The sequence below is a fragment of the Balaenoptera physalus genome, assembly GCF_965194825.1.
Source record: "Balaenoptera physalus genome assembly, chromosome: 19".
NCBI classification, from domain to species: domain Eukaryota; kingdom Metazoa; phylum Chordata; class Mammalia; order Artiodactyla; family Balaenopteridae; genus Balaenoptera; species Balaenoptera physalus.
In genome coordinates, this window is record NC_138900.1 from 7,109,469 (window position 1) to 7,127,019 (window position 17,551).

The window sequence follows — 17,551 nt, forward strand, 5'->3', positions numbered from 1 at the left end:
GACTGCTTTGGGGTCAGGTCGGCCCACCAAAACCACCCACGGAAGATGCAGCTGCAGGGATTAAGTTGGCGTGGAGGTGCTACAGCAGATTGGGTTCAAGTCAGTCAGAGGGACTTCCGTGAGGGGAAAAGTGCGTGGGTAAAGGGGAGGGGCTCAGGGACCGGGCTCAGATTGGGTGGCCAGAACGGGCACAGACAAGCAGAGACTGAAACATGGAACTCTCGTTTTATTCAGCTCTGGACGTTAATATTCTTTGTCCATGCTGGGTCCGGTGTGCACGTGGTCCAGCCCAGTCGCAGCCTGGGGAGAGCCCAGGAGGTGGAGTTAGGGGAAAAGAAACTTGGGGTCACGGCCCCGATACACAGATGGGTAGACTGAAGCCAGGGGACGAGCAGAGATGTGCCCAACATCACCCAGCGAGCTGGGCACTGAGCTGGCCTCCTTGCCGCAGGCTGGGGTCCTGAAGACGCAGCAAGAGTCTGGCCGCGCGCCGCCGCCGGCGCCCATAGCTGTGGGGATCCTGAGGCTTGCGGCCCGCCTTCCCTGAGAGCTCCTTGGTGGAGGCAGAGCGGAGCCAGTATATAATCTCTGGCAGGCGGTGCGTCTGGCACGTGCCCAGTGAACAGAGGTGCCCGCGCAGCTGGGAGACCTGGTGCCGGGGCCGCCTGGGGATGGAGCGTGGGAGAAGAGCGGGTTCAAACAATCCACTCGAGAAATGGAGCCCCGTGGGCGACCCAGAACTCCGAGATTGGCGGGCGCGTTTCCTGATCAACTTCCCATTCCACCGAAGCGGAAAACCGCCTAGAGAGGTCGCACGCCCCTCGCGTCTCCCTCCGGCTCTGTTCCCGCTGCCACCGGCGTTTCTCACCTGCCCGCGGAGTCCGGGTACCCCAGGGTAGAGGAGGCGAGGAGCAACAGGAGGAGGATGTGGGCGGTCATCGTGGGGGTGGGGCGGGCGGGGTCCGAGAAGCCGGTGGGGGAAGCTGCTCCTCTGGGCTGCGGCCCCGCCCCCTTTCCGGGCCTGGAAAATGCCCTCTGAGAGACTGCTTTAGTGCGAGGAATCCGGGCGTCCCCACTTCTCAGGCCGAGAAAACAGAGGCCAAGAGCCACACCATGCCAGAAGGGCAGGATTAGGATCCGGACGCCCACCTCCCGCACCGCGGCCACGGAGCCCTCACGGGTCCCGCCGAGGTGCTATCTACGCCCCTGGGAGGCCTCGGGAGACGCGACCCCTTTAAGGCGGAGGGAGGAGGGGCGGGGCAGCTGACACCTGCAAGTGACGTCGCAGCTTCGGGCTTCCAGGAAAGGGGTGGGGGCGGGGAAGCGCTAGGCTACTTAGATGCGAACTCGCCCTCATCTCTGTCAGGGACCCGACTAGCGTTAAGTCTCAGGGGACAGGCGACTTCCAGAGAGGGGGCTGGGCAAAGTGGGACATTGGCAATTGGGACAGGTGGCAAAGACAGCCACTTGAAGTTGTAGAGAGAGTCTGGGCCCTAACACCCTCCTGGTAGAAGAGGAATAGGTGTAGTCGGGTGTGGGTTGCGGGCAGGCCTAGCGCTCCAGCTGTACTGAAGCAGGTGTAGGAGGGCCATGGAAAGAAAAGCCTGGGATTCTGTCTCCGGTGATCCAGATCGTATGGACAGAGACCTGGGGGACCAGCAACTCTTGGGAAAGGAAGGGCAGGCACGTGTAGACACCATGTCGGCAGCAGAGGCTGAACAGACAGCCCCTGGGGAGTTGTGAAGCAGGCTAGTGGGGCCTCAGTGTGCATCTCCGTAAAGTGGGGCAGAGGGTGGGAACCCCCCCCCCCCGAGCTCCGAGCCAGGCTGGGGGAGGAAGCAGGCACCCAACCCCACAAAGAACTCTATCCCCGGACTTCCCTGGTGGTGCAGAGGTTAAGAATCCGCCTGCCAATGCAGGGGACACAGGTTTGAGCCCTGATCCCCTGGTCTGGGAAGATCCCACATGCTGCGGAGCAACTAACCCCGTGCACAACTACTGAAGCCCGCGTGCCTAGAGCCCGTGCTTCGCAACGAGAAGCCACCGCAATGAGAAGCCCGCGCACCACAGCGAAGAGTAGCCCCCGTTTGCCGCAACTAGAGAAAGCCCGCGCGCAGCAACTAAGACCCAACGCAGCCAAAAATAAATAAATAAAAATTAAAAAAAAAGAACTCTATCCCCCTCCAACACCCCCCCCCCGACTCAGTTTCCCCAGCTGGAGAGGGCAGGGCAGTAGTCTCTGCCAGTCAGCCCTGGTTTGGCCTTGGAGGGTCCTGGACAGGAAAAAACAGCCAGAGAGGAACAATGTGTGTGATGGGGGAAGGCGGGAGAGAGCTTTCTGAGGAACTTAAGGGCCCAGCTGTGCGGGAACCCACACTCCAGCCCTCCCCCAGCCCAGCAGGGCAGCTGGGAGCAGGAGTCTGGCCCAGTGGGGACAAGAGGGACCAGGGCCTCAGGAGGCCTGAGAGAGAGGGAGGTGGGGGGCACAGACCCCGAGAGCCAGTGGAGAAGGCCCTGCGAGTGACCTGAGGGCAGAGGTGGGACAAAGACTTGAGAGCAGGGCTGTGGAACCCCAGAGACGGCGGGGGTGGGGTGGAGGTGTAGTAAGACCCAGAGACACAGAAGTGGTGACAGAAACCGGCAGCCATCAGCAGGCGCTGTCCCCACGCTCTGGGTGCCTGGCATCTCAGCACCTGTGGACGGAACCCCAACCCCACTTCGCCCCCAGGAAGCTGAGCCGTCCCAGCTGAGGATTTATTGGCGTAAATGCAACCATATAAAAACATAAGTTATGAAAAACACAGTCACGATGTGCCCGCCCCCCTCCCCGCCCCTGGCCCAGGCCCCGGAAACCCCCTTCTGTGGGAGGGAGGGAGAGGAAGGGGGAGCCCCGAAACTGCCTAAGAACGCTGCAGCCCCTGGGCCCTTGCAGGGCCGGCCCGGCCGGGGTGGGAGAAGCCGGATGCTGCCTCAGCGCATCCGGTAGTCAGTGGAACAGGACAGCTCACACAGCTGGCCTTTGAAGTCCAGGTCAATGGTGAAGTCCAGGTCACGCTGTGGGGAGAGTGCGGGCGTGAGGGGGAACCCGGGACAGGGCAGGCCGAGACAGAGGGCAGCGGGGGTGCGGTAGGGAGGGGTGGCCACCCCAGCCCACCTGAGGTGCCGTGGGCCCCCCGGCTGTCTACACACCCTCCCCAGAGACCCCACATTGCCGGTCCCACTCCCAGCATCTGTCTTGAACCCCGCCTGACTCCCCGTGAGAAGCTCCACGTGACATCCTCAAACCCACCTGGAACCCAGCCACGCCCCCGCCTTGGGTGGGGTGGCAGAGCTCAGCTGCTGTCTCTTGCATCATGATTTCCCCCATCAAAACCATCCCCATCACCAAGTTATTTTCTCCTTCTTTTACAAGAAGCAAACTTCCTCCTCTCAAAAAGCTCTGTGGTCCTACCCCACCGTCCCCACTTCCTCTCCTCCAAGGCTTCCTGGACGCCAACCCTCCTGTGCCCGCCACCCCCAGCACGCTGGAAAAACTGGGGCAAAGTCACCAATGACCTCAATGACTTCCGCCCTCAGTCCTCACTGCACTTCACCCCTGGCTCCCAGCTTCCTCCTCCCTCTCTGGGTCTCTTTCAGTTTCTAGTTTGGGTTTTCTCCACCTCTGCACTACTGACATCTAGGGCTGGACCACTCCTCGCTGTGGGGGGATTCTTATCTTGTGCGCTGCAGATAGAGCAGCTCCCCCGCCTCTACCCACTAGATGCCAGCAGTACCCCTTCTTCAGTTGTGACACCCAAAATGTCTCCAGACAATGACATGGGTGGGTGGGGCAAAATCATCCCTGGTTGAGAACAGCTGCTTAAACCGGTTCTCATCTCCCTGACTTAGAAAGCGGGCGCACCCACACTGGCTGCACAGAAGCTCCTGACTTTGCCCCAGACCTGCTTCCCCACCGTCTCAGGCTGATGGCAGCTCCGTCCTGCCAGGTACTCAGGAGAAAAAAGCAGAGGAAGAAACGGCCCTCCTTCCCTTCCCTCACCCCCATACCTGGGCGAGGATATCCTGTCAGGTCTCCCTCTGGCCCCGCCCCCACCTGCTCCAATAACTGCCGGCCCCTTTCCCAGGTGGACACAGAAGTCACCTCCTGCTGGCATTTACTACATGACTGTCCTGTGTCTACAACATGAGTGCCAGGACGGCAGGGGCTCAGCCTGATCACCGCTGGGGCCCCGCGGCCCCCTGGTTTCTAGTAGGTGCTCAATAAAACTGTGGTCCATAGACAGACCTGGGGGGCCCCCAGACAGATGAGGCCAGAGCAGAGTGTAGCCAGGCCGGCTGGCAGGCTTGGGGCTGAGGGGTGCTGGGGCCCCAGAACAGGGAGAGGTGCCCCTGAGTCCACCCCCCAGCAAGAGCCTCACGTTGTTCTTGGCATTGGGCCGCATGCCAATGGTGCCAAAGATCTCCTCTCCTGTCTTCACCGTCAGGTAGTCCTCCATGTAGAACACCGTCTGCTTCCAGTGCGTGTATGGGGACTCAGGGCCTGGCGGGGGAGGCGGGGGAGGCGGGTCAGCCGGGCCCACCCGCCTCCGAACCTTCCCAGCCCGCACCTTCCCTCTGCCTGGACACCCCACCAGCCAGTGACTACCGGCTAAGCGGTGACTGTGGCCCCTTCACCCTTATCAAGCCTGGGAGGGGCTGTTTCACGGGTAGGGAAACGGAGGCACCGCACGCTCGGGTTGGCTGGCAGAGCCGGCGTCAGAACCCGGGTCCTCGGTGTCCCCGTGGCTCCCTCTGGCCACTCTTGTCACGTGCCCCACGGTCCCTGGGCCCCCGCCGCCCCAGGGCCCCGCCTCACTGGTGGAGAAACCGGTCCTCTTGTGGCAGCGGGTGAACTCGATGTTGAAGTAGGCCACCAGCGCATGCACGTAGTCATTCCGCTTCACTTGCAGGCAGAAGGGGGAGGTGAAGGTCAGGTCTTCCACCTTGACCGTGTAGATGTCCACCTCCTGCGGGATGAGCCTCGTGAGCCCCACTCCCCAACCTCTGGCCCAGCGGGGAAACCTGGGGGGGCCCCGCTGGAACCCTTGTTCCCTGCTCTCCCAACTCCAGCCCCAAATCTGACAGTTCGACCTCCTACAACAACTACTGTTCCTTAGAGAATCGACCATTTTCCCCTCTCCACTGCCTGTACCCTGCCCGTGGCCACCATCCCCCCCTCCGATGCGGCAGCACCTTAACAGGGTTCCATGGCTCCCGCCCTCTCCCCCCACATCCCTTACTCCACGTTATCAGCCAGTGCGACAATTTAAAAACAGATCATGTCACATCCCTGCTTAAAACCCTTTGACTGCTCCCCGGTGCACAGAACAAAACCGGGGCTCCCGACTCAGGCCGTGGAGGCTCGTCCAGTCAGGGCGCCTGCCCTGCCATCTACCTCTACAAACTCCCTCCTCCATCCAGTTTTCCCGCCATGAGCATCCCAGCAAGATCTGATGCTGTGGGTCGGGAGGGGGACCTCAAAAAATGATGGCTGCTGGTAGTCTTTACCAGGGTCCACGTGCGTATAAACTCACTCGTGGCGCTGGGCTTTCTGCATTTGGTGGCCCTGCCTGGGGTCTTAGCTGCCTGCCTCGGGCGGACGTGCCCTCCGGGAGGTGTGCCTTGGGAGCAGGGCCAGCCCACGTCACTGCCTTGTTCTGGAACCCGAGGGCCATGCCTGGCTCACAAAGCTCTTTAAATGAAGTGGCTTCTCCAGGCCTCTAGCGCCACCTCCAGCAGATCCGTCAGGCTCCCAAGACCTCAGGCAAGCAAGCACTCTGTGCACTGAGGTCCCACGCACTGGCCCTTCTTGGGTTGACCCTGCGGGACACCCAGCCACCCGCCCCCCCCTCACCTTTATCAGGCAGGCGTTGGTGACCAGCTGCTTGGGGTCCACCACATCCACCAGGGGCTCCTTGATGGCCACGTCTTTGATGCAAGACATGTCAAAGCCGTACACGTTCTCCCACCCTGGGGAGGAGGGGAGGGGTGAGCCCGTGGGGGCACCCGGCCCCGAGCCTGCCCCACCCCTCGGGCTCCTCGGGCCCCGAGCTCACAGTGGATCTTATAGTCTTTGTACTGCCGGTCCTCGATGGCCGTCACATACAGCGTGGCTCGGTCCGGGAAGATGAGGCCATCGGGTGCCTGCAGAGTGCAAAGGAGCAGGGCAAGGGCATGAAGGATGGGGGGCCTTGGCAACGCTGCCCCATTTTGTCTCCTTGCCCGTTTTGTCTCTTTATCCACCACCCCTGCCCCCGCCCTGGTCTGAGCTACCAACATTTCCCACGTGGACTCCTGAAGCAGCCCCCTCACTGGTCCCCAGCCTCGGCCCTCGGTTTACTCCCCGGATGGCTGCCTGATGGCTCCCAGGAGCATCTACGTCAGACCCTGTCCTTCAGAGGTCCTGAGGGATCCTCAGAACCACCACCCCCGCCCCCACTCCCCTGAGGAGTAAAGCAAAATCTCTCAGGGGTCCACGAGACCCTGCGAGATCTGCATAGGCCCCTCCACCCCTCACCTCCAACTTCACCTCCCAGCACTCCTCCAGATCCTCATTCCACTACAACTTCGCCGCTGCTCAACACACAGCAAGCGCACTCCTGCCCCAGAACCTATGCACTGGCTGAAACCCTCTGCCCAGTGTGCCTTTCCCCTCAGATCCCATGCAGCTCCTTCCCATCCTCTGTTCAGGTCTCAGTCACCTCCCGTGGGAGGCCTGCTCTGACTTGAGCACCTGGGACCACAGCCCCCCAGTCCCTCCCTATCCCTATGCCCTGCTATCGTTCTCTTCCCAGCACTAACTCTCCTGACACTGTACCATCTCCCTGTCCCTGTCTAGCTTCCAGTACTGGCTCCCCTCCGTCTTGGCTGTGGGCCTCCTAACATCTGTGTAGAAGATGTATTCAATCCCCTGTATTCACTGCCACTGTGGGAAATACCTAGCATGGCTTTCCTTTTCTGCCTGGATCCTGACATATGCTCAACAAACAGCTGAAGGGCCCTGGCCTGCATCAGCTGCTCCCACCCCACTGGGGGCCTCACCAGCCACTTGTCCCGGGCGTAGAGCACGGTGTTGAGCATCGACTCGTAGAAGAGGCAGTAGCCCATCCACTCGCTGATGATGATGTCCACCTTCTCCACCGGAAGCTCCACCTCCTCCACCTTCCCCTTGATGATGGTCACCACTGTGGGGCAGACAAGGGCACATGCCACCAGCCCAGAGGAGGCCCATCTGCTCGCCTCCCTTGGGGGGGATGGGGGGTGGTCCAGGGCCTGGGGACCCCACTGGGACAGCCCTTGTCTTCTCAAGGAAGGGCTGGGGGTTGTATTGGGGCATCTACAAAGAACTCTGCGAGCTGAAGCCACACCCTGTTAACTTAGTTTTAAAATTCATTCATCATGGGGTATTTTTGAGGCAGGAGCAAAAACTTTACGTGGATTAGGTATTAGGTGATGTTAAGATTTTGCCACTAACAGTCAGGCCTGGGGCCCGGTGCAGAGAGCCCTTCGTCCTGGGACATGAGGCCCGGTCAGAAAGGTGGCTGACCCCTCGCCCGTCACGCACTGCACATTCGTGGGGAAGCTGCTAAACCATTCGTAGACGACCTGCTTCTGGGTCAGGGTTTCATACGCAGCAGAGAAGCTCCCTCGCTGCAGTCTATTAAAAGTCAGCCCTCGACACGAGGGTTTTGCTTTGTTTTGTTTTTCAAAAAAAGAAAAATTAAAAAAAAAAAAAAATTTTCCCACTAACAGTCATGGTCTTTTTTTTTTTTTTTTTTTTGGCTGCACTCTGCAGCTTGTGAGATCTTAGTTCCCCGACCATGGATCGAACCCCGGCCCCAGCAGTGAAAGCGCCACGTCCTAACCACTGGACCGCCAGGTCACATTTTGTGTGTGGGGGGGGGTTTAATTTACTTATTTTATTTATTTATTTTTGGCTGTGCTGGGTCTTCATTGCTGCGCATGGGCTTTCTCTAGTTGAGGTGAGGGGGCTACTCTTTGTTGTGGTGCACAGGCTTCTCATTGTGGTGGCTTCCCCTGTTGCGGAGAACAGGCTCCAGGTGCTTCAGCAGTTGTGGCTCACGGGCTCTAGAGTGCAGGCTCAGTAGTTATGGCACATGGGCTTAGTTGCTCCGTGGCATGTGGGACCTTCCCAGACCAGGGCTCAAACCCGTGTACCCTGCATTGGCAGGCGGATTCTCAACCACTGTGCCACCAGGGAAGCCCAGGTCATGCTTTTAAGATGGCCTTATCTATTAGAGACACACACAGCAGTACTCATACAGTAGGAATTTGCTCCAGAAGGAGATATTTAAAGCTGAGTGATGGGTACTTGGGGATGCGTTATATTAGTCTCTTTTAATAAAATCCCTTCAGCTTCTAGAATGCCAAGAGCCCTCACATCTGGAAAACCCACCATCTTCCCATGTTCTCTGCCCCTCAAACCTTGCAGGTGGGAAGGACAATTTGGCAGTATCTGCCCAACTTCCATTTTTGACCCACACGATCCTACTTTTATGAACTGACCTCACAGATACACTAGTTCGTATATGAGATGACAATGATATTACGCGTGGGGGAATGAAAACCTCGGAAGCTTAAATGCTCATCACCAGGGACTTGGTTAAGAAAGCTGGTGTATGTGTAGACAGATGATGGCAGCCATCAAAAAGCAAGATCCTCTCAACATTGTGAAAAGTGTTAAACCACACAATAAGCAGGTGAAAAAAGCAAAGGGCAGAAGACTTGTATCAATATGTATGAAATGCTATCTGTGTCAAAAACCGGCACGTGAACGTAGAAACACACACACACGTATATTTGCTCATAGATACGGACTTCTCTGGAAGGGACCATTGGCTGCACTCAGAGAAGCGCGGCTGAGAGGCAGGTAGGAGACTTCTTACTACAGGCCCTCAGATGCCAACCACGTGACTCTAACACTCACTGAAAAAACTAAAGACTGCTTCTTGCCCCGCTCCCCCTCCCCCCCTTTTTTAAAGACTGAGGCACTGAGTTTGCGACTTCTGCACTCAGATTCTAAGATGACTTGTCAGGTGGTAGGTTCTGAGAAGGCTGGATTCTTGGGCTGTCGGCAGCCCAGAGTCCACGGAGGAGGAACGCCTGAATCTGAGTTCAGTGGCCCCCATCCCCTTGCTGAGGGCCCCGGGGAAGCTGGGATCACCCACTCCCTCCCCACAAACCCGTTCTCTTCCTGGGCTCACCGTGGTCTAACTTGTTGGCTTTGACGATCTTCACCGCATAATCAGAGATACTGGAACACTCGATCTGGGGGCCCAGGAAGAAGGGAGGGTGAGAGCCCCCCCAGTCCCACCCTCAGTCCCCATCCCCCTCCACCCAATCCCTGAGCCCCAAGGGGCCCCCTTTCCGTCCCCAGGCCCAGGCCCGCCCACTGCCTAGGACACTCACCCCGATGACCTTGCGGGCCCCGGCCTTGGCAGCGAACATGCAGAGGATCCCTGTGCCCGAGCCCACGTCCAGCACCACCTTGTCTTTGAAAAGGTGCCGGTTGTGAAACATGGAGTTTCGGTACGTGAGGGTGCGGACCTCATCTTTCAGCATTTCCTGGAGGGGGTGGGTACAAAGGTATCATGAGGGGGCCTGCATCCCCAGCTGGAAAACAGGGTGCCCTGGCCTCCAACACACTGACCGTTTCGAGAGCTAGAGCTCAGACCTCAAACTTGCTTTAGTCCCCTTGGAACAAGTCATTTCCCTTCCACACGCCTCAGTTTCCCTATTTGTAAAATCGGATTGGGTGGACTAAACTCCCGTATCAGCCAGGTTCTACCATTGCCACCTAAGCCCCTGTGAGCCTTGGCTTTAAAAAGTCCTCAGCAAGTTAATGCCACTGAACCGCATACTTGCAAATGGTAAATTTTGTTATGTATATTTTATAACAATTAAAAAAAGAAAAATCTTCACAATTCCATCCCAGCTGCTTTCTGGGACCTCAGCCTCCATCGCGTGCAAAAGGGTCGAGAAGCCTTCGGAGCAGCTGGGGGACAATCCCGCCGCCGGTCACTAGAGGGCGGCAGAGACCGGCAGGCCCTGACCTCTAGCTGAAGTCTCAGGCACACATGCGCGCTCCAACCCCAGCCTCCCAAGAGGGGCCCGGCAGAGAGCCAGGCTAACCTCTGTCTCCAAGGCAACGAATGGCTGGGAGAGGCGACCCTGGAGTGAGCCTCGCATGCGCAGAGGGGAGGCCCGCTGCCAGGGAAGGCAGTGCGCATGCGTTGGAAATTAAGTTCCAGCCCTCCTAAACATTAACCCCCTTGAAGACTCAGCAGCTTTAAGAGCCGTCTGTCCGTACTCACCTCGTGGATGCCAAAGTGAGCATAGGAGTCAAAGTAGTAATCTTTGGACGTCATGTCCTCAGCGTTGGGCTTCTCGCTGCTTTCTGCCTGGGCACAGGAGACCTGGGAGCGGGCGGATGGGAGCAGGGGTCAAACCTGGGGGCTCCCCACAGACTCCTAAGTCTCCAGGTCCCTACTTCTCCCTGGAGTACAGAACCACCCTCCCAAACCATACCATGGCAACCCTACAGCCCCCGCCTGCCATCTTGCCTCTCCCAGGAACCCCCAAACCTAACACCCCATTTTCCTCTTCCAGGACCCCCCAGAGCACCATCCAGGAGAGCACCCCTGATACCTCAGCCACGCCCACCATCTCTCCAGTCTCTCTGCCCCCGTCTCTAGCTCAGCCCACAGCTGGGGAGGGGAGCAGAGGGGAAGGCAGAACGGGGGCAGACATAGGGAAGGACAAAGGGGGGCTGGAAATGGAGTTAAGGAAGTAGCCACAGTGTTGGGGGAGGCCAGATAGGGGCCACAAACCTGGAGGGAGTTTGTACTAAGTGTTTCCGGGGCACAGGGTGAACTGGTTTGAAGCAGGAGGGATCATAGTTAAGACCACTAGAAGGGGCCTGATGTGTGACAAGATATGTATATGTGGGGAAGGGTCTCACAAAAGGATATTTACTTCTTCAAGAGGCGGCTGGAGGCTCATCCCATTAGCCAAGGTGGCTACAAAATTCTAGGAGAGAGTAACAGGGAGAAAGGATTAGCTACTGGGAGTGACTAGGGGAGGGCCAGGCCAGGGGACCCGGGCTCTTGGGGGAGAATGAGGTGTTTCCTACAATTTTGCTTTTTTTTGAGGGGAGTGGTGGTAGAGGGAACAAATAAAGAGGCAAGGCTGTTTTTAAAAGGGTGCAGGGCGGGTGGGTGGGAGTAGAGGGGGAAGGGGGGTTCTATCCCAGCTGTGGCTGGAGAGATGGTGGCCTGCACCCACACTGCCCCTCTTTGGCCAGGCACCTGATGACACACACCTCCCCCATCCAGGCCAGAGGAACTGGCACCCGCTGGGCACACAGGCACTGCCAGCTGTCACTCCCCCTCATCACCTAATCCCCCCAGATTAGGTGACACTTCCTGACACAAACCCCAATCCTGGGGTGCCATGAGTAGCTGGGGGAGGGTGGCTGGCAGGGGGTACCCACTGGGCACCTGCCACCTCTGCAAACCAGTCTCTCGTCTGAGAGGATTCCAGAAAGGAGGTGTGGCACACAGACGCCCCCACCAGAGCTGGCACCCCGGCCGCTAGCTCCTGCCTTGGACTCAGGGAGTTCCAAACAAAACCAGTGAGAGCCAACCTTCTCGATTATCACTCTCTGCCCAGGAGGGAGGAGGCCAGACCCTGGATCCTCAAGCCCACCTACCCTCCATTCAAACAACTATCCCAGGCCCTGAAACCCCCCCGGTGTGGGGCGAAGTCCTGGGGCAACCTCTGGGGAAGATATTTCCTCCACCCACACAGGCCCTGGTCCAGGAGAGAGCCGAGGGGGATAGGAGTCATTGAAGTGACCCCTAGGGGCTGCCCCCCAAGGTATGCATCTTGGGAGCCGACCTCCCATTCCAGAGACTGTTACAAGGTAAGGGGTGAGAGTAGGAAGACCCCATCAGATTACAGCTTTTCCCGATGTAACCACCCTCTAGGCTCCAAGAAGCGTGAAATCACAGACACGACCCCCTGGGCTCCAAGCCCCACCTCTATCCTCCCAAGCCAGTGAATGACGCGGATTAAGAAGGGCTGCTGGTGAGAGGATTTCCCACTGGGGCGCATTTCTCAACACCGCCGATACCACCGCCAAACAAGCCCCCAGAGCGCTTGAAACACAGCACCGGAACCAGCCCCACATGGCTGCACGAGAACCAAACCTCACGGGGCACCATTTCAGGCAACCAGGCTCAGGACCCTCAAACAGGGCCTCAGGAAGGGGGAGGTCAACTCCCACCCTCACAAATGCCCCAGGGAGAGAACGGGCTCCAGAAGCGGGTAAAGTTCGCTGCGTCCATTCCCTCACATCCCTTTCCCAGTACAGATTCTCCCTCCCCTCGCCCGGGAGGGCTTCGACGGGGAGGTGGGCTTTGGGACACGCCCCATGAAAAAGATGTCCCTCCCACACACCCAGAAATGGCCACAAGGGGGTGCACAGCGCCTAAGCCGGAAGGATCTCCTTCAGCTAGATGCCCCCCCACCAACCAGAGGGAGGTCACAGGGGCATGCCCCATCCCCCTAGCTCCCAAAGCGGGGAGAATCCAGGGACAGGAAACAGGGGGTGTGAGGGGGGCCCGGAGGGAACCAATCCTTCGTCTTCCTACAATCCCAACGCAAGAGTGCACGAAACCTGGACGGATGCCTAAACAGATGCCCTGGTCCCGGGAAGGGATTTGTTGAGAGTCGAGATACACTGCCCCTCCCAAGAGACTCTTTACTTCGCGGAGGTCCCCAAGTAAGTCCCATCCCGAGGTGCCTGTCACGATCCCCGGGGAGGAGGGCAGGGGGTCTCAGGAGGGTCGGAGCCTCCTCTCCGCCCCCCCGGGGCGCCCCTCCCCCGGCCGGGGGCGGGGCCTTTGTCCCGCACGTGGAACCCGCCGGGCCAGCGGGCACGGCACACCACCTCCCCACCCACCGCGCCGCGGCCACGTGGGGGCCAGGCCGGAAGCGCCCCCAGCCCTCCTCCACGTGGAAGGGGGCAGGAGACCCTCGGAGCACCGTGCTGCCTCAGGCCCCCGAAAGCTAGGGAACCCGCACTTCAAACGGTATCTCCAGATCCGTTGAATGCGGCGCCCCCTCCGTACGGCTGGGGGCCTTCAGCCCCAATCCGGCGACTCAGAGCCCCTTCCCCAAGACGGAGGCATAAAATACCGACCTCCAAACCGCCCCCCGCCCCCTGCCCCCGACGGCGCTCCAGGCGCTCACCTCCATGATGCAGTTCGCGGCCTCGGCTGCCGCCATCTTCACCCGCGCCTACTCCTCCTCCGGCCGTCGAGACCCCCCCCTTTCTCCGCACTCCCCCGGGACCGCCTTATACCGGAGGGTCCAAGGCCCGCCCACCGCGACCCCGCCAGGAGATCTCATTGGCAATGGAGGCGACCCGTCTGGGAATACCGTTTAGCAATTGGGTGAAGAAGACGCCCATCAAAGTCGAGGGGCCCGCCCAGTCTGGCGTGCCGAACCCCGCCCCCATAAGTCGACCGGGATGGGAAAGACTGCCCGTCTGTCGCAAGAAGTGCGACTGATGATTGGGCAAAATCTACCGGGAGTTCCCGCCCCTACTCCCCAAGACCGCCTCAAAGCTTCCCGGCAGACCCTGCGCTAAGCGGACATCTTGAAATAGAGCTGTCTATCACCAAAATGACCCGCCTCTTCATAGCTGCTATTGGTTTATCAAATCTGTGACGTCACGAGGCCTTTGGCCAGCCTCCGCCAAGCGGCCGGCCTCAAGGAGGACATGGCGATTGGCCCACGAGAAAAGAAGGCAAGGCTTTAGGCTCCAGCGATTGGCTCAAACGAACTGTCACTCATCGTCCATTCGGTGGCTTCTCACAGTCTGTGGGAAATCCAGGAGGAACAAGGGAGCTCGTGCCCATTTTCCTGAGGGAAAACTGAAGCAATGAGAGGCCCAAAGAGAGGGAGGTCATGTCCGGGGTCCCGAAGCAAGTCAGGAATAGGACTCAGGTGTCGAGGCATTGAACCCCTAACCCTCTACTTAATTGTTCCAAGTTTTTTAAACCCAGTGACTCCATTCAAGTCACTTGGCCTTTGCCAAACCCCACCCCTGCCGGGAACACCCACCCCCTTCGTCTGGCCAACTCCTATACGTCAGTCAGGGCACAGCTTAGTCGCCACCTCCTCCAGGAAGCTTTCCTGGACATGCAGAAAAAGTTACTAGTTGAATGAAGATAAATGCAACTTGTGGAATGTATCCGTCACCCAGAAAGTTCCTTCACGACTCTTTCTAGTCAACATCTCCCCTACCCAACCCCAGAAGCAATCACTTTCTGTTTTGTGTCACTATAGTGCAGCTTTTCCGTTTCTAAAATTTCGTATAAATGGAATTATACAGTATGTGCTCTTTTGTGTCTGTCCCTCAGCATAATGTTTTTGAGATTCGTTCATGTCGCATATAATGGTTGTCCAATCCTTTTTACTGCTGAGGAGTATTCCATTGTATGGATGGATCACATTTTCCTGTTGATGGACATCTGGGTGGTTTTCATAGGGCTGGTATGAATAAAGTGGCTATGAACGATCATGTCCAGGTCCTTCTGTGGACGTACACTTTCACTTCCCTTGGGTAAACCTAGGAGCACATGGCTGGGTCATAGGCTAGGTGTATGGGGTTTTTGTTTTGTTTTGTTTTTGTTTGGTTGGTTTTTTGGCCGCGCCACGCGGCATGCAGGATCTTACTTCCCCGACCATGGATCGAACCCGTGCCCCCCGCAGTGGAGGCACCGAGTCTTAACCACTGGACCGCCAGGGAAGTCCCCTAGGTGTATGTTTGTAAGAAACTGCCCAAAAGTTTCCCATGGTGTTCTACCATTTTGCATTCCCATCAGTGATGCAAGAGAGTTCTAGGTGCTCCACATCCCCTCCAGCACGTCATAAAATCAGTCTATAATTTTAATCACTCTTGTAGGTATGAAGAGATTATCTCCTGGTTGTGACTTGCATTGCCCTGACGGCCAGTGTTGTTCAGCATCGTTTCATGTGCTTATCGGCCATTTGTGTATTTTCTTTTGTCAAGTGTCTGCTCAAGCCTTTTGTGTATTTTTACAAACGGTGTTGTTTTCTTATTCACGAATCATAAACGTTCTTTATAGATTCTGGATACAGCTCTCTGTCAGGTATATCTACTTTTTTTTTCTTTCCTTAATTTATTTATCTTATTTTTGGCTGCTTTGGGTCGTTGCTACAGCGCGCGGGCTTTCTTTTTAGTTGTGGCGAGCGGGGGCCGCTCTTCACTGCGGTGCGCGGGCCTCTCACTGCGGCGGACTCTTGTTGCGGAGCACTGCCTCCAGGCACGTGGGCTCAGCAGTTGTGGCACAGGGGCTTAGTTGCTCCGCGGAACGTGGGATCTTCCCGGACCAGGGCTCGAACCTGTGTGCCCTGCCTTGGCAGGCGGATTCCCAACCACTGTGCCACCAGGGAAGCCCGGTATATCTACTTTAAATTTTTCTCCCAGTCGGTCACCTATCTTTTCATTTTCTTAACGTTGCCTTTGAAAAGCAGAGAGTTTTTCATTTTGATGAATTCCAATTAATCGGTTATCTGAACCCACGTCTTGACCCCTACATTGTATGTTGCATGGATCTTTTTTTTCCTTTTCTATTTCTCCAAATGTTTCAGCAGGGTGTTTGTTTCTTTTTACCTTTTTTTTTTCTGATTGCCAAGCATTTTAACCCAATCAATTACTTTTGCTCTGTGTTGCTATGAAGAACGAAAAATTGTAACAAACTCTCTACAACACTAGGAAATAACCTAATGTCATTGGGTATAGAGTACAGAGCAGAAGTCTGAGCTGGAGGCAAAACTGGGGGAGTCGTCAGAGTCAAATTCTGCATTTTCCAAGATGGCAGCCACATGGGACAACTGAGCAATGGACCATGGCAAGTCTCAACTGAGATTTGCTATGGCTGTAAAACACACACCAGATTCTGAAGACTTCACGTAAAAAAAAGAATCTATAATATATCATTAATACTTTTTATATTGATTACATGTTGAACTGATTCTATTTTGGATAAATGGGGTAAATAAAAATTATTGTTAAAATTAATTTAACTGTTACTTTTTACTTTGCTTTAATGGGGCTACTAGTGTATTCTAAATAGCACATGTGGTTCATATTATATTTCTATTGGCCAGTGCTGCACTAGGTCACGGAATGGACAAGAGCACCGGGGAGCTGGTGTGATTAGAAGTGTGGTTAGAGGGACTCCCCTGGCAGTCCAGGGGTAAAGAATCCGCCTTCCAATGCAGGGGATGCGGGTTCGATCCCTGGTTGGGGAACTAAGATCCCACATGCTGCGGGGCAACTAAGCCCGCGCGCCTCAACTAGAGAGCCCACATGCCGCAAAACTACAGAGCCCACGCGCTCTGGAGCCTGCGTGCCACACCTAGAGAGAGAAAACACACAGTCTGCAACTAGAGAGAAGCCCGTGCACCGCAATGAAGATCCCGCATGCCACAACTAAGACCCAACGCAGCCAAAAATTTTAAAAATAAAATAAAAAAAAAGAAGTGTGGCTAGAAGACCTGAGTCAAACTGGAGAGTCAAGTGTCCACGAGCTGCGATGGTACAAACTTACATCTCTCACTAAACTGGAACTCGGTCCTTCCTTCAACTGAGAATCTGGGCAACACATCAAAATAGGATTAGCTCCTGTGCCTGGTTCCGCAATATAAATCACAGAGGTTTGCATGTCACATGACAGTTGCTGTAGATACTCCTGTGGTGAGCAGGATTCTAAGATGGCCCCCATGATCTCTGCCCCCTGGTGTTATATACCAAGGAGTAGGTTGTGTTATATGACAAAGGAGATGGATGTCACTCCCTTGATTAGGTGACCTTATATGGCAAGGGTGAAGGGAGTTCGCGGGTGACATTAAGGCTTCAAATTGGTTAATTCTTTTAATTAATTAATTAATTAATTAATTTAGCTGTGCCGGGTTTTAGTTGCGGCATTCGGGATCTAGTTCCCTGACCAGGGATCGAACCTGAGGCTCCTGCATTGGGAGAGCAGAGTCTTAACCGCTGGACCGCCCGGGAAGTCCCTCAAATTGGTTAATTTTAAATTCATCAAAAGGGAGATTTTCCTGGGTGGGCCTGACTTAATCAGGTGAGGCCACACTGATTGTCCTGCTAAAACCACGTGCACTGGGAAGAGGCCCCCGAGTCTCAGATGAGATTGAAGCTGAAACCTTGATAGCAGCATAGTCATATCCTGAGCCAAGCACCCCGCTAAGCTGCACCTGCGCCCCTGACCCATAGAAACTGAGATTAGTGTGTTATTATAAGCCACTAGATGTATATGACTTGTTACGGTAATAACTAATCTGCCTCCAAATGTCATTCCTGTTCTATTTAGAAATCATGGTTATGAGACCCACCCTAGGTGTTTTTAATGAATGTGTTAATGAGGAGGCATGCCTA

At 56.3% G+C, this 17,551-nt stretch overlaps 2 protein-coding genes across 4 annotated transcripts; both read right to left on the reverse strand.

The window, feature by feature from the left end:
* Positions 1 to 206: 206 nt before the first annotated feature.
* On the reverse strand, positions 207 to 1,996 carry ADM5 (adrenomedullin 5 (putative)). The gene is made up of 2 exons (XM_082436029.1): positions 869 to 1,996; positions 207 to 665 (listed from the first exon to the last, which is right to left on the reverse strand). The coding sequence occupies exons 1-2, from the start codon at positions 937 to 939 to the stop codon at positions 410 to 412; spliced, it is 327 nt and encodes a 108-aa protein (XP_082292155.1). The 5' UTR covers positions 940 to 1,996; the 3' UTR covers positions 207 to 409.
* A 744-nt stretch (positions 1,997 to 2,740) lies between these two features.
* PRMT1 (protein arginine methyltransferase 1) lies at positions 2,741 to 13,464 on the reverse strand. 3 transcript variants are annotated; one of them, XM_082435968.1, is made up of 11 exons: positions 13,315 to 13,426; positions 11,035 to 11,088; positions 10,374 to 10,475; positions 9,469 to 9,624; positions 9,264 to 9,327; positions 7,081 to 7,223; positions 6,096 to 6,183; positions 5,894 to 6,009; positions 4,856 to 5,006; positions 4,419 to 4,540; positions 2,741 to 3,054 (listed from the first exon to the last, which is right to left on the reverse strand). In XM_082435968.1, the coding sequence occupies exons 1-11, from the start codon at positions 13,348 to 13,350 to the stop codon at positions 2,971 to 2,973; spliced, it is 1,116 nt and encodes a 371-aa protein (XP_082292094.1). In that variant the 5' UTR covers positions 13,351 to 13,426; the 3' UTR covers positions 2,741 to 2,970. The 3 variants fall into 3 exon arrangements, with proteins under 3 accessions (XP_082292094.1, XP_082292095.1, XP_082292096.1); XM_082435969.1 differs by lacking the exon at positions 11,035 to 11,088 and having other exon boundaries at positions 13,315 to 13,464; XM_082435970.1 differs by lacking the exons at positions 11,035 to 11,088; positions 13,315 to 13,426 and adding an exon at positions 10,708 to 10,823.
* Between the last annotated feature and the right edge of the window lie 4,087 nt (positions 13,465 to 17,551).